Source organism: Epinephelus lanceolatus, chromosome 17 (assembly GCF_041903045.1).
Source record: "Epinephelus lanceolatus isolate andai-2023 chromosome 17, ASM4190304v1, whole genome shotgun sequence".
Classification (NCBI taxonomy): Eukaryota; Metazoa; Chordata; class Actinopteri; order Perciformes; family Serranidae; genus Epinephelus; species Epinephelus lanceolatus.
The window spans coordinates 1935252-1948787 of record NC_135750.1 but is presented as its reverse complement, the minus strand read 5'-3'; the positions used below and the strand labels follow the sequence as shown (position 1 = coordinate 1948787).

At 38.8% G+C, this 13536-nt stretch overlaps 1 protein-coding gene across 1 annotated transcript in view; it reads left to right on the top strand.

The window, feature by feature from the left end:
* The first annotated feature begins 7014 nt into the window (after window positions 1-7014).
* LOC144458429 (uncharacterized) overlaps window positions 7015-13536 on the top strand; it is a 47770-nt gene continuing 41248 nt past the window's right edge. Inside the window, 5 exon segments of the mRNA XM_078160903.1 lie at window positions 7015-7242; window positions 7409-7438; window positions 8510-8725; window positions 10073-10186; window positions 11268-11381. Coding sequence (XP_078017029.1) covers window positions 7431-7438; window positions 8510-8725; window positions 10073-10186; window positions 11268-11381 — 452 coding nt within the window. The 5' untranslated portion in view covers window positions 7015-7242; window positions 7409-7430.

Below are 13536 nucleotides of genomic sequence, written 5' to 3'. Positions count from 1 at the left end.
CTTTTGTCTGCAAACAGGAACCACCGTTCAAACATGCACAGCTCTGCCTTTATTTGCTTTAAACACAACATACTGTGAGTTGTTCTGACACACTGTAGTGTGACTTTTCAACAGGTGTTTCAACATGGTTTATTATGAACTTGTTTTAACATTATTTTGAGTCTTTCTGACACACTATACTGTGACTCTGTGACTTGTGTGGACGTCACATTTTAGCACTTATTTAATGTTTCACTGAGCACTTTTCAATCTGCACAGTGAAGGATTGCTCCCCCCTGATCTTCATCAAATTATTTCCAAATTATATGAATTGAGTGGGAGGATCCACCTACACAAAGGGTCCTGACTTTTTGATTTCAATTCCTAACACTGAACGATCACTGAAGGTGGCAACGTGTTCTGCTATACCTCAAACAGAATATTATTTTCATTATTATTAGTATTTTAATTTATACAAACTGACATAAGGAATCTTTTTTTGTCATCTTTTCTATTGTCCAGTGATTTGAGAGGCGGGCCTTCTGTGGTGGTCACAACAACAAGTTTACAGTTGGTAAACAATGGAGGAGAAACTGGTGGTAGTGGTTGCTGGATACCCAGAGCTATACGGCCTGATGATAGACAGCAGGTTGTCAAACTGCCCCTGAGTCATCCTAAAATCTGCCTGTAAACGTCCATGATGGAAGAGAAGCTCCTGGACCAACTGGTGGTACTCCCCATGATCCAGCCTCTTTTTTAGGGTCTCATGTACCCACACAGATCTCTGTTTATCTGCTGACAGCCTCTCACCCTCAACCAGAGCTACAGACAGTACCCTCTGCCTCAACATGGCAGCAGCTACACACTGATTACTGCAGGATAAATACAATAAAATAAACTAAGTGGCATACAATTAAAAAAAGGAAGTGTGGTGCCTCCAATTTTGCAACCTGCAAAAGACTTTATGTGTGATCGGGGCCTTAAAGGGGTTTTTGGGGGAGTTTCCTTATCTGCTGTGAGGGTCTGAGGACAGAAGGTGTCGTATGTCGTACAGATTGTAAAGTCCCCTGACACAAAGTGTGATTTGTGATACTGGGATATATACGTGACATTGACTTGATGTGATTTGAAGAACACAATACAAAGAATAGCACAAAAACAAATGTAACTAGGAACATAAAAGTCAAAAAGCATGTCTTTTTAAGAGCAGCCATACAAGTGTGTAAACTGCAGTTCAATTAAACACACCTGGACCACAAACTGCAAAATATTCATCAAGCTTAACGGGACACCAGAGGAGGCCAAAGTGTTGATGGTAAGAAGTATGGAGGAGCTGGACAAATACTGATGATCAATATGAGCTGGACTGGAAGGTAACAAACCTCTTTACACACAACCATGACACACACTGAAAGAATTCACTCATCCACATCTGGAGGCAACAGTAGCACAACTCAGAGGATCAGTGAACATGACAACCCGGAATTGCAAACATTTCAATACACTGATCACAATTTACTGGATATGGACAACTACTTCTTCAACTCCATCAATAATAACTGCTGCTATTACACTGATGAACAATATAACCGCATCAATAAAGATGGTAGATGATCAATTATACACATTAACAGCAGGAGTCTTTATTCAAATGTTACAAACATCAAGGATTACCTGAGTCAATTTACACAATTATTCAACATCAATATCTGAAACATGGATCAACATGGAAAAAGGGGTGGACTTTGAGCTGGAGGGGTTTGAGTTTATGCACATGGATCGGCAGAATAAAGGTGGAGGGGGAGTTGCAGTCTATGTGGACAGAAATCTGAACTTCAGGGTGTTGGACAATATGTCAGCTGTTGTTTACAACATGCTTGAATGCAAATCAACTGAAATATACAAAGAGAAAAATAAATCTGTAATTATTAGCTGCATATTCAGGACACCAGGTTCCAGTATTGAACTGTTCAAGGACTGGATGGAGGAAATGTTTGCAAAAAAGTCATAAAAACAATTTTCATCAGTGGAGACTTCAATATCGACCTGCTTCATCCAAATAAACACAAAATGACCAATGATTTCATTTATACAATAAACAGTATGAACTTATATCCAAATATCACCAGACCCACCTGGATGATTTCCCACCGAGCCACGCTAATCAACAATATATTCACAAATGACATTATGAACAACACAATAAGTGGACTATTAATCAGTGATATCAGTGACCATTTGCCAATTTTTACAGTATTTGACAGCAGCTACAAGACGAATCAACCTGACGACAAAACAGTACACAGAAGAGTGAGAACAGAGGAATCAATAATAGCATTCAAAAATGACTTCATGGCAAAAAACTGGGACACCATATACTGTACAAGAGCAATGACATCAATTGTGCATATGAGGAATTCTTCAGAATATTTAGAAGATTATAGGATAAAAACTCCTATAAAAATCATCACTAGGAGACTAAAATATGCAGATCGTCCTTGGATCACAAAGGGGTTATAAAATGCCTGCAAAAAGAAAAATACACTTTATAGAGAATTCAGAGAAATTGATCCAGGAACATCTGAGGAGCAGAACGATCATTTCATTGATAGAAATCTGAGTTCAGTGTTCTTCACAGCAGTGGATGAGAAAGACATTTTAGATATTGTTGCTAAATGTCCAAATAAGACATCTACTGACTGTGATGGCATTAATATGACTGCTGTGAAAAGGCTCATTGAGGGAATTTCAAAACCATTAACGTATATCTGTAATTTATCATTTCAGACTGCTACATTTCCAGACAACATGAAAATAGCAAAAGCCATAGCTCTGTATAAATCTGGGAACAAACACCACTTCACAAACTACAGACCTGTTTCATTACTACCTCAAGTCTCCAAAATCCTAGAAAAGCTTTTCAATAACTGGCTGGAAAAATTCATAGACAAACACAAGTGACTCACTGAAAGTCAATATGGATTCAGATCAAACAGCAACATCACTGGCATTGATAGATTCAGCTGAGGAAATCACAGATTCACTGGGCCATAAACTGTATACAGTTGGAATATTCATAGACATAAAAAGGCTTTTGACACAATAAACCATGATATATTATTCAATAAACTAGAACGCTATGGCATCAGGGTAAAGTGTTGGACTGGGTGAGGAGTTATTTGTCTAACAGAAGGCAGTTTGTGAAGCTGGGTGATCAGTGTTCAACATGTTTGGACATTACTTATGGTGTCCCCCAGGGGTCAGTGTTGGGTCCTAAATTGTTTGTTCTTTATATCAGTGATTTATTTTACATGATCTGAGCTTTGAACTCTGATAATCTGGATTTGTGTGTTATCTGCAGTCACAGAGACAAAAGTTTTCAAAGTGAATCCAACAGAAACAAATGAGAGCATCTGTGAGTGTGAGGACGATCAGCCGACGGTTTAATGTCAGAATAATATGAGCCATGTTCACACTTTATTCTTTGTTGTTATGCTATGCTAATATTTAAAGCAAAAAAACAATTTAACCACCAGGAAATATTCAAAAATTATTCGTTGAAAGGCCAGGGGGGTTATAACTTCAGGGGAAAATTAAATTTCAAGACAAGACTACAAGAAAAAGTTTTTGTATTTCTGTCTGTTGAATGAAACTATGACAGTGTTTGAATGTCAAGAGATGTTTTTCGCAAGGTATAAGAATGAAGAGGGTGTTTGACTATCAGCAGGTGTTTACTCATTTATTTACCATCAGTTTTGTTTATATACATGTGAGTGTTTGTACATACATAGTGTGTTTGTACATACATAGTTTGTGTGTATATATACATAGTTTGACAAAGCAAACAGATCTTTCATGACTGGATAAGGATATAAAGATGAGATTTTTTGAATACAGTATAGATATATGAATTTATATTTTCTAAGTACTTTTCTAATTATTTATATCATGCTATAAGACAAATATTATTGGTAATTAATTTATTATTAGAATAGGTCTAGGAGAATTCATTGTTGTACAGCTTTATACTGATGGGGAGCTACATAACTGACTATCATTAATATATGAAGAAGGGGTGGGAATAAATAAGTTTGTACTTCCTCCCACTCCTTTTTGGACATGTACATCAAAACATTATATGTTGTTTTCAGTTTTCATGCTGCCTTTAGTAACTTGTTTTTGTCTTTATGTCTGTCTACCACTGGCTATTTTTATGTTATTATGTTTGTTGTATCAGAGTTCAATCAATCTGTTTTCCTTACACAAATCATAAATAGAAGAGACAGAGTTATGTAAGAAAACTTGACTTCGACATTACGCAGGTTACTGTTTTGTCCCTTGCAGCAAATTAGTCTGCAGTAAACAAAATCCCATTTCATTTTCTGCTTTAGAAATGTATAAAATATTACACATGCATGTGCATTAACCGCACACTAAATGTCAGTGTTTGCATTCCACAATTTTTAAGTGGCTTGCTGTATGAATGGAGAGGTGCCAGAGTGAAAAAAAATTGAATTTCCCCTCAGGGGGATTAATAAAGTATATAAAATTAAAAAAAAAAAAAATTGATTATTTCATCAACCTGGCTTCTTAATACAACATGTGTATTTCTGCCAATAATTTTATCTACAGCCTTAAAAGTGGCTTGATCTTTTCTTAAACTAGCAAATAATTCCTCCACATGACTGTAAGTATTATTCTTATTCAACAGTATATTGCTGAACTTCTATTCCAGCTCCTGACCTCTTAGATCCTGGGAACATTGTCTTTTAACTGTCCCCTGATTGAGGCTGGTGGGTAAGGGAGATTGGGCCTTTGCGGTAGCTGCTCCAAACCTTTGGAATAGCCTCCCACTCTCAATTAAATATTCCCCCATCATTGACACTTTTAAGACAAATCTTAAAATGTAGATGTTTTCAATAGCCTTTGGTTGTCTGTAGTCATGGATTGGTTTTATTCTGTTTTTATTTGTGAACATTTTATATTACTATATATTTGTGTGTTATTCTTTTTTGAACAGCACTTTGGTCAACTGTGGTTGTTTCTAAATATGCCATTTAAATAAAGTTGATTTAATTTGATTTTGATTTGAATAGCCAATTTGATGGCTTTCATAATCTTAACTACCTTCTCACCTTGCATTTTATCAGCGACACGCTGCCCTTTTTATTTACATTCCTTTTCACTGCTGTGACATATAAATATAGAAGTGATGGGTGGCCTTGGAAATGTAAACTGTCAAAATTAATTACCTTTTCACTTGTGTTTTTATCAAATTGCGGTGCATTCTCAATCCAAAACAAGCAATGAACATAAGGTAAACCACACTGTTGAAATACCACAGAATAAAAGTAGTCCAGGATTTTTCCTGTGATGGAGACATGAGTACTTCCCTCAAAAACAACACCATCTAAAATCAAACATCCTTGCTGCAGTGACAATACAACGGTGCAACAGTTCACACCTGTCTGCCCATTTTAAATCGTCAACTGTCTGTATTTCTTCTTCCTGTTTCAAAATTCTAAGGAGAAGGCTTGTCCAACACAAAACTGTAAAAGGAAATGAAGATAACTATGGTGGGACACCAAGCTGACAGACATAAGCTAAGAGGTCATGCTTTGCTCTCTGCCAAAAAGCTGGGGTACCTCTAATAGCTCTAAAAAAAAATGGAACCCATCATCAAACTGAAACAATATTTGCTCAGAACAACAGGCATAACAACAATAACAATAATAATAATCATTATAATCATAATGATGTAATTAACAATAAACAATAATAATGAAGACGACAAGAAGAGGAAGAAATAAATTCATAGGCATTTCTAGATATACAGACTCTATTACTGAAATGTCCAAATAGTATTGCCACCTTCTTTTTTCATTCTTTACCTCATACACTTTATTCCACATACTGTATCTTTTATAAATGTGTTTATAGTCAGCTCTTTCCTTAGTTTTTGTATTCATTGCTTCATTAAAAAAAAATTACATTTCTTACATGCTAAAATTATAATTAAAGCAGTACTTCACCTGCAAACTGATCATTTGTATACAATTATTTACCATGTTACAATGATTTTGTGAGGAAAACTTTGTTTTTTATGTCATGTTTAATATTAATACACCTTGGTTTAGGACTTGTTGCCTGTCTTCAGTACTCAATGCATCATTCCTCATTAAATTAACCTGGATAAGGATGTTCACATGACTGATGAATCCACTGAATGAACCATCTGTTTTATCTTTTGTGTGCAGGTTGTGCACTGTGCCCTGTTGATATCTACTGACATTTTATTATGAACATGTTTCAGGGACCTTTGTTGCATGTCATGTCATGTCCATCTGTCTCTATCCTCATGTCCTGTCTGTCTCTGTTGTCTCCTTTTAATAAATGTTCTCATTTCACACTCAAACATCATAAACTGAATACGTAACTGACTGTAGCTGTCATGGGTTCCTGAAATGTCATATTTTCACAACACACCAAAGTCTTTTGCATATCTTAGCCGTCATCATTTCCTGGAAATCTGTAAAAATCACTGAAAAGACCTCTTAGTGGAGAAATACAGACTAAATTCTTGAAATGTCTAAACAGTACAACCACCTTCTTTTTTTCATTCTTTACCTCATATAAGTTATTCCACAAACTGCATCTTTTATGAATGCCTTTATAATCAGTTATTTTCACAAGTGTTTTTTTCTGTGCTATTTCTTTCTGGCACAAAAATTGCTTTCACTGCTTCCATGTCAAAATATATTTATGGAAATACTTCACCCAAAATATTACCATTTCTATATAAATGACTCACTTGTGCATGCATTTGTGAAGAAAACTTTTTTTTATTCTCTGTTTAGTGTGGATGCATTTTACAGAAACAGCACCAAACTATATCAAAACATCTGTTTACAAACTCTCCTACAGTATAATCCAATTTATCCAACATGTTCTTTCGTAAAATAAAAGTGAGTGTTGATGTTGTCAGTGATGGGGAGCTTTATTCGTTCTCAGGTTTGTTGCAGTGTGTGTTGCTGCTGTGGGTTAAACTTTAACATGTATCATATAAAGTCATATAAAGACACAGCAGCTGAACTTTGAACTGAGCGCTGCAGGTTGGTTCATTACAGTGTTTGAGTGTGACAGCAGCCTGCAGACACAGAGGACTGAATCCTGACGGAGGACAACAGAAAACTCTTTGTGTCCACAGACCTGGTCCAGACAGCAGAGAGCTGCAGAGTGATGAAGTCCATGAGAAGAAACTGAGTAAGTGGACCTTTGATTGATTCCAGTCTCTAATGTGTCTCTGTTGGTTCATGTGTTCACCTCCTGTCTTTGATCCAGACTCCACAGCACAAAGTTTATCTGACAACAAACACTTTAAAGTCTAATGATGAACCTGTCTGTCTGTCTGTCTGTCTGTCTTCATCAGGAGGCTGCAGGTTATCACCAACATGAAAAGGTATCACACTCAACACTTGACATCACATTTGATCCTGTTTCACCTTCAACATGTTCATCAGCTCTCTGTTTCCTGTTTCTCTGCTCTCTCACCTCAACACTGACTCATAATAAACCTGTAAATGTACTCAAAGAGCCACAATGTGTCAATATAACTTAATTTAAATATCATACAAAAGTCATTTCCACACGTTGTATCAAACACATACAGTTGATACTGGACTTCACTTTGGACTCTGATACTTGAATTATTTTATCAAGGCTCATATTTCATGCTTATTGAGGCCTCTGTTGGTCAAAGTGCTCTCATAGATCAGAGGATCATTTCTACTCTGTTAATTAATAACTGAATCAACTCAATAACAATGTTTTATTATGATGAAATAACCAGTCTATGAAGGAAGGACCACTGTAGTTATTTTACATGATCTGAGCTTTGAACTCTGATCATCTGGATTTGTGTGTTATCTGCAGTCACAGAGACAAAAGTTTTCAAAGTGAATCCGACAGAAACAAATGAGAGCATCTGTGAGTGTGAGGACGATCAGCCGACGGTTTCATGTCAGAATAATATGAGCCGTGTTCACACTTTATTCTTTGTATGTATGTATTTGTGTTGTATATATAGTGAACGTTACATGATGTGTCTCTGTTAAAGTGTCTGAAGCAGCAGACTGAACACATGTTGCACAAACTGTTGATACAAAAACTGTTGGAGACAAACTCTGAGATTAATCACGTTTGTCATATGTCATGCTGTATCCATGGCAACGACTGTAGTCCTCATGTTAACCCTGTGGACTCAGCAGTGTCACAGTGTTAACAGTGAGAATTTAAACACATGACAGAGTGAGTGAAGTGTGGGAGGGCTCAGTGTGCAGGTCCACAGGGTGGAGGTTTGGATTGTGAGCTCCCCCTGGTGGTCAGTGAGGTTTACAGCTGCTCTCAGTGTTCCTGTCAGTCTGCTGTCATCCTGTAGGATTCTACTTCTCCTGTTGATAGCTGCTGATACTGAGGCTGAAGACTGAAAACTGAATTTCCCTCCCTGCTGGTCTTCCTCTCTGTGTGCTAGGATCCATCAGAGACCAGACTCCCCTCGACCTGAACCTGAACCTGAACCAGAACCTGGATCTGGACCTGAACCTGGACCTAAATCTGAATCTGAACCCAAACCTGGACTTGAACCTGAATCTGGACCTGGACCTGACCCCAGCTGTGTGTCCCTTCAGACTGACCAGTCACATGAACATGGCATCGATGTTACAGGACGAAAAGTCTCTGCTGCACAGTAAGCTGACATTAAATGTTAAATGAACCTGACAGCTTCCCAGTTTAACTGGTCTTGTCTTCATCATCTCCATCATCTCCATCATCTCCATGCCCCAAGCCTCGCTTTCCGTCATCTAAAAGTCACTCATGAAGCGAGTACAGTCTCAACACAGTCTCTTCCACGGTCCATATCCCACTCAGTCAATCTCCACTCAAAATACAAAATCCATCATGTAACTTTAGCCTCCCTCCATTGTCCCGACAACTGTGGCCTAATGCTAAAAGAATTCTCTCATATCAGTCGTTATGCTCACTGCTCCGTCAACACGAGCTCTCTTTTGGAGGCCATCATCACCCCCCAAGAAAAAAAAAAAAATCAAGAAAACTCTGAAACGTTAACACACCTGTTCTTTTTCTCAATCTGTAGAGTTTAAGACTGTTGCATCACCACCACCCACTGGATTGCAACAGTTTCACAGTACAAACTATTTTCAGTGTCCAAACAAAGAGATCCCATTCAAGACATCTGTTTTTCTAATCCAGACCCAACAAACTCCAACTTTCACCTGAGAGAGCAGTGTTCATGTCCCGTAAGATTCTAAAGCCAAACACTGTTCTTTTATCCTAAACCTAACCACATGCTTTTGTTGCCTAAACTAACTATGTGTTTGTTGTTGAAGGAAAAAAAAACATCAATTTACAGTGTTGTACTATCGTAGTGTGTGTTTCTTTAAAGAGACTGTATGTAGACGTTAAGTTTCCTGTAAAAACGGAAGTATTTTTTGAAAACAGACAATGCATGTAACAGGCAGAATTGACATGGAGTCCCAGAACGTCAACAACCAACACACCCAGGGTACCTTGTGTGTTGTATGTGGACGAGGAAAGTCCAAAGTTACCAAACATCAATATGTGACGAGGTCGGAGTGAGAATGTGCTGGCAGGGCTCTGGTATCATGTGAAAGATGGTTTTCAGATGTTGGTCAGAATATTCAGTGACTGTGCTGTCCTGACATCAGTAGGGAGTTCATTCCACCACAGAGGAACCAGAGCAGAAAAGAGTCTTGACCTAGATCAAACACCACACCACCAGGGACAGGGCAGCTCCCAGATGTGCTGTGGCCCAAAGACAAACACAGGTCACGGTTTCAAGTGTAGGGGCAGGTCAACAGCATCAAGTGTAAGCCTGGCACTGGTATAAAATTCCAAATTCCAAGTATCACATCAGATTGTGGTGATCAGTGCCTTTAAGCACACACGCCGCTGTCTCACACACATCCACCAGTCAGGTCAAGGAATATCTATGCTGTGATTTTATGATGAATTGAAATCTTGTATGTTCAGTAAATGTCAGTGTTTCTATCAGTTTCCAGCAGCAGAGAGAAAAGTCCCCTGTACCCAGCTGTGTGTCCATGAAGAGTGATCAGTCTTTCGGTCGTCTGATTGACCTAAAAGATGGACGTCCTTCTTCTGACCCACTGTAAGTACTTAAAACTGTCAACTGAAACAGATGGGCTTTCAGTTACACAGATACAGAACTGGTGGTTCATGATTTACAGTGTTGTTTCCATCTGGTTTTCATTACAATCAATTATGGCAGAGCACAACATCGTTAACTAACTGGTGTGTGTGTGTGTGTGTGTGTGTGTGTGTGTGTAATTCATAACTTAAAGCAGTCTCCTGGTGCAAACACAATGTGAGCTAATTATTTCACTGAGTCAACCAGGGGAGGCCAAAGTGTCAGATAGCTGCAGATTTTTGGGGAATGGCAGATGACTGGGGACTAGCAGAAGTGCTGTGGGGACGAGCTGACGTCCTCTGGGCAGTAGTTGCAGATCTTTAAAGGACTACGTGCAGTGGTATGGCGAGTAGTTTCTGAGGACTATGGTCCAGATGCAGAGACTTGAGGACTCACTGAAGTGGTCTGGAAACAAATCAAGGAGGTTGTGGACTAGCTCCAAATTTTTAGGGACTACCTGTAAGGGTATGGGGCGTGGTTTCAGAAGGCTATGGATCAGATACAGAAGTTTGAGGACTTCCTGCAGAGGTTTGGGTGCAGAGAACAATTTCTTGTAGAGTCAGTAAGATAGTCAGTTTAATAACTCCCTTTTGAAGGGTTGCCCTTATGTCCTAGCCTTTTCGGGTAACTATTCTTTTGTTTTGCAGACGCCTCCAGAAACACCCTATTATTAAAGCTAAAGCCTCAGATTGCTAATTGCAATTATAATCAGGGAATGTAGTGCAGGCTCCACCACAAATGACCAAGACAAAGCTTTATCACTGACAGAAACTGGCCGTGCTCCCAGATGTGCTGTGGCCCAAAGACAAACACAGGTCACAGTTTCAAGTGTAGGGGCAGGTCAACAGCATCAAGTGTAAGCCTGGCACTGGCATAAAATTCCAAAATTCCAAGTATCACATCAGATTGTAGTGATCAGTGCCTTTAAGCACACACGCCGCTGCCTCACACACATCCACCAGTCAGGTCAAGGAATATCTATGCTGTGTTTTATGTTGAATAGAACTCTTGTATGTTCAGTAAATGTCAGTGTTTCTATCAGTTTCCAGCAGCAGAGAGAAAAGTCCCCTGTACCCAGCTGTGTGTCCATGAAGAGTGATCAGTCTTTTGGTCGTCTGATTGACCTAAAAGATGGACGTCTTTCTTATGACCCACTGTAAGTACTTAATGTAGGTTCAACAGATTGGTTTGCAGTGAGACTGATACAGAATTGGTTGCCCATCATTTGTTTGCATCTGGTCTTCATCAGGATCAATCATAACAGAACACACCATCTGTAAATAACTTATAGTTGTTTTTGAAAATTACAAACTGTAAATAGTCTATGATGCAAAAATAACACAATTAGTAGAACTAAAATCTCTGCATGTATGTATGTATGTATGTATGTATGTGTATATACATACACATATACACATAAAAACATACATATATACACATGTATAAATATATATATATATATATATATATATATATATATATATATATACACACAGTACAGGCCAAAAGTTTGGACACACCTTCTCATTCAATGCGTTTTCTTTATTTTCATGACTATTTACATTGTAGATTCTCACTGAAGGCATCAAAACTATGAATGAACACATGTGGAGTTATGTACTTAACAAAAAAAGGTGAAATAACTGAAAACATGTTTTATATTCTAGTTTCTTCAAAATAGCCACCCTTTGCTCTGATTACTGCTTTGCACACTCTTGGCATTCTCTCCATGAGCTTCAAGAGGTAGTCACCTGAAATGGTTTTCCAACAGTCTTGAAGGAGTTCCCAGAGGTGTTTAGCACTTGTTGGCCCCTTTGCCTTCACTCTGCGGTCCAGCTCACCCCAAACCATCTGGATTGGGTTCAGGTCCGGTGACTGTGGAGGCCAGGTCATCTGCCGCAGCACTCCATCACTCTCCTTCTTGGTTAAATAGCCCTTACACAGCCTAGAGGTGTGTTTGGGGTCATTGTCCTGTTGAAAAATAAATGATCGTCCAACTAAACGCAAACCGGATGGGATGGCATGTCGCTGCAGGATGCTGTGGTAGCCATGCTGGTTCAGTGTGCCTTCAATTTTGAATAAATCCCCAACAGTGTCACCAGCAAAACACCCCCACACCATCACACCTCCTCCTCCATGCTTCACAGTGGGAACCAGGCATGTGGAATCCATCCGTTCACCTTTTCTGCATCTCACAAAGACACGGCGGTTGGAACCAAAGATCTCAAATTTGGACTCATCAGACCAAAGCACAGATTTCCACTGGTCTAATGTCCATTCCTTGTGTTTCTTGGCCCAAACAAATCTCCTCAGTCTCCTCTTAACAGTTGTTCTAGAGATGGGTCTGCTGCTAGAACTCTGTGTGGCATTCATCTGGTCTCTGATCTGAGTTGCTGTTAACTTGCGATTTCTGAGGCTGGTGACTCGGATGAACTTATCCTCAGAAGCAGAGGTGACTCTTGGTCTTCCTTTCCTGGGTCGGTCCTCATGTGTGCCAGTTTCGTTGTAGCGCTTGATGGTTTTTGCGACTCCACTTGGGGACACATTTAAAGTTTTTGCAATTTTCCGGACTGACTGACCTTCATTTCTTAAAGTAATGATGGCCACTCGTTTTTCTTTAGTTAGCTGATTGGTTCTTGCCATAATATGAATTTTAACAGTTGTCCAATAGGGCTGTCGGCTGTGTATTAACCTGACTTCTGCACAACACAACTGATGGTCCCAACCCCATTGATAAAGCAAGAAATTCCACTAATTAACCCTGATAAGGCACACCTGTGAAGTGGAAACCATTTCAGGTGACTACCTCTTGAAGCTCATGGAGAGAATGCCAAGAGTGTGCAAAGCAGTAATCAGAGCAAAGGGTGGCTATTTTGAAGAAACTAGAATATAAAACATGTTTTCAGTTATTTCACCTTTTTTTGTTAAGTACATAACTCCACATGTGTTCATTCATAGTTTTGATGCCTTCAGTGAGAATCTACAATGTAAATAGTCATGAAAATAAAGAAAACGCATTGAATGAGAAGGTGTGTCCAAACTTTTGGCCTGTACTGTATATATATATATATATATATATATATATATATACACATATATACACACATATATATATACATATATATATACACACACACATATATATATATATATATAATCGTTCACAGTGGACGTGAGGCCGGGTTCAGGAGGTCCTCAAAGTGCTCCTTCCACCACCCGACAATGTCCACTGTTCAGGTCAGCAGTTCTCCCTCTCTGCTGAGCACTGCCTGAAACAAACCCTGCTTTCTTTTCCTGAGTTGGTTATTGGT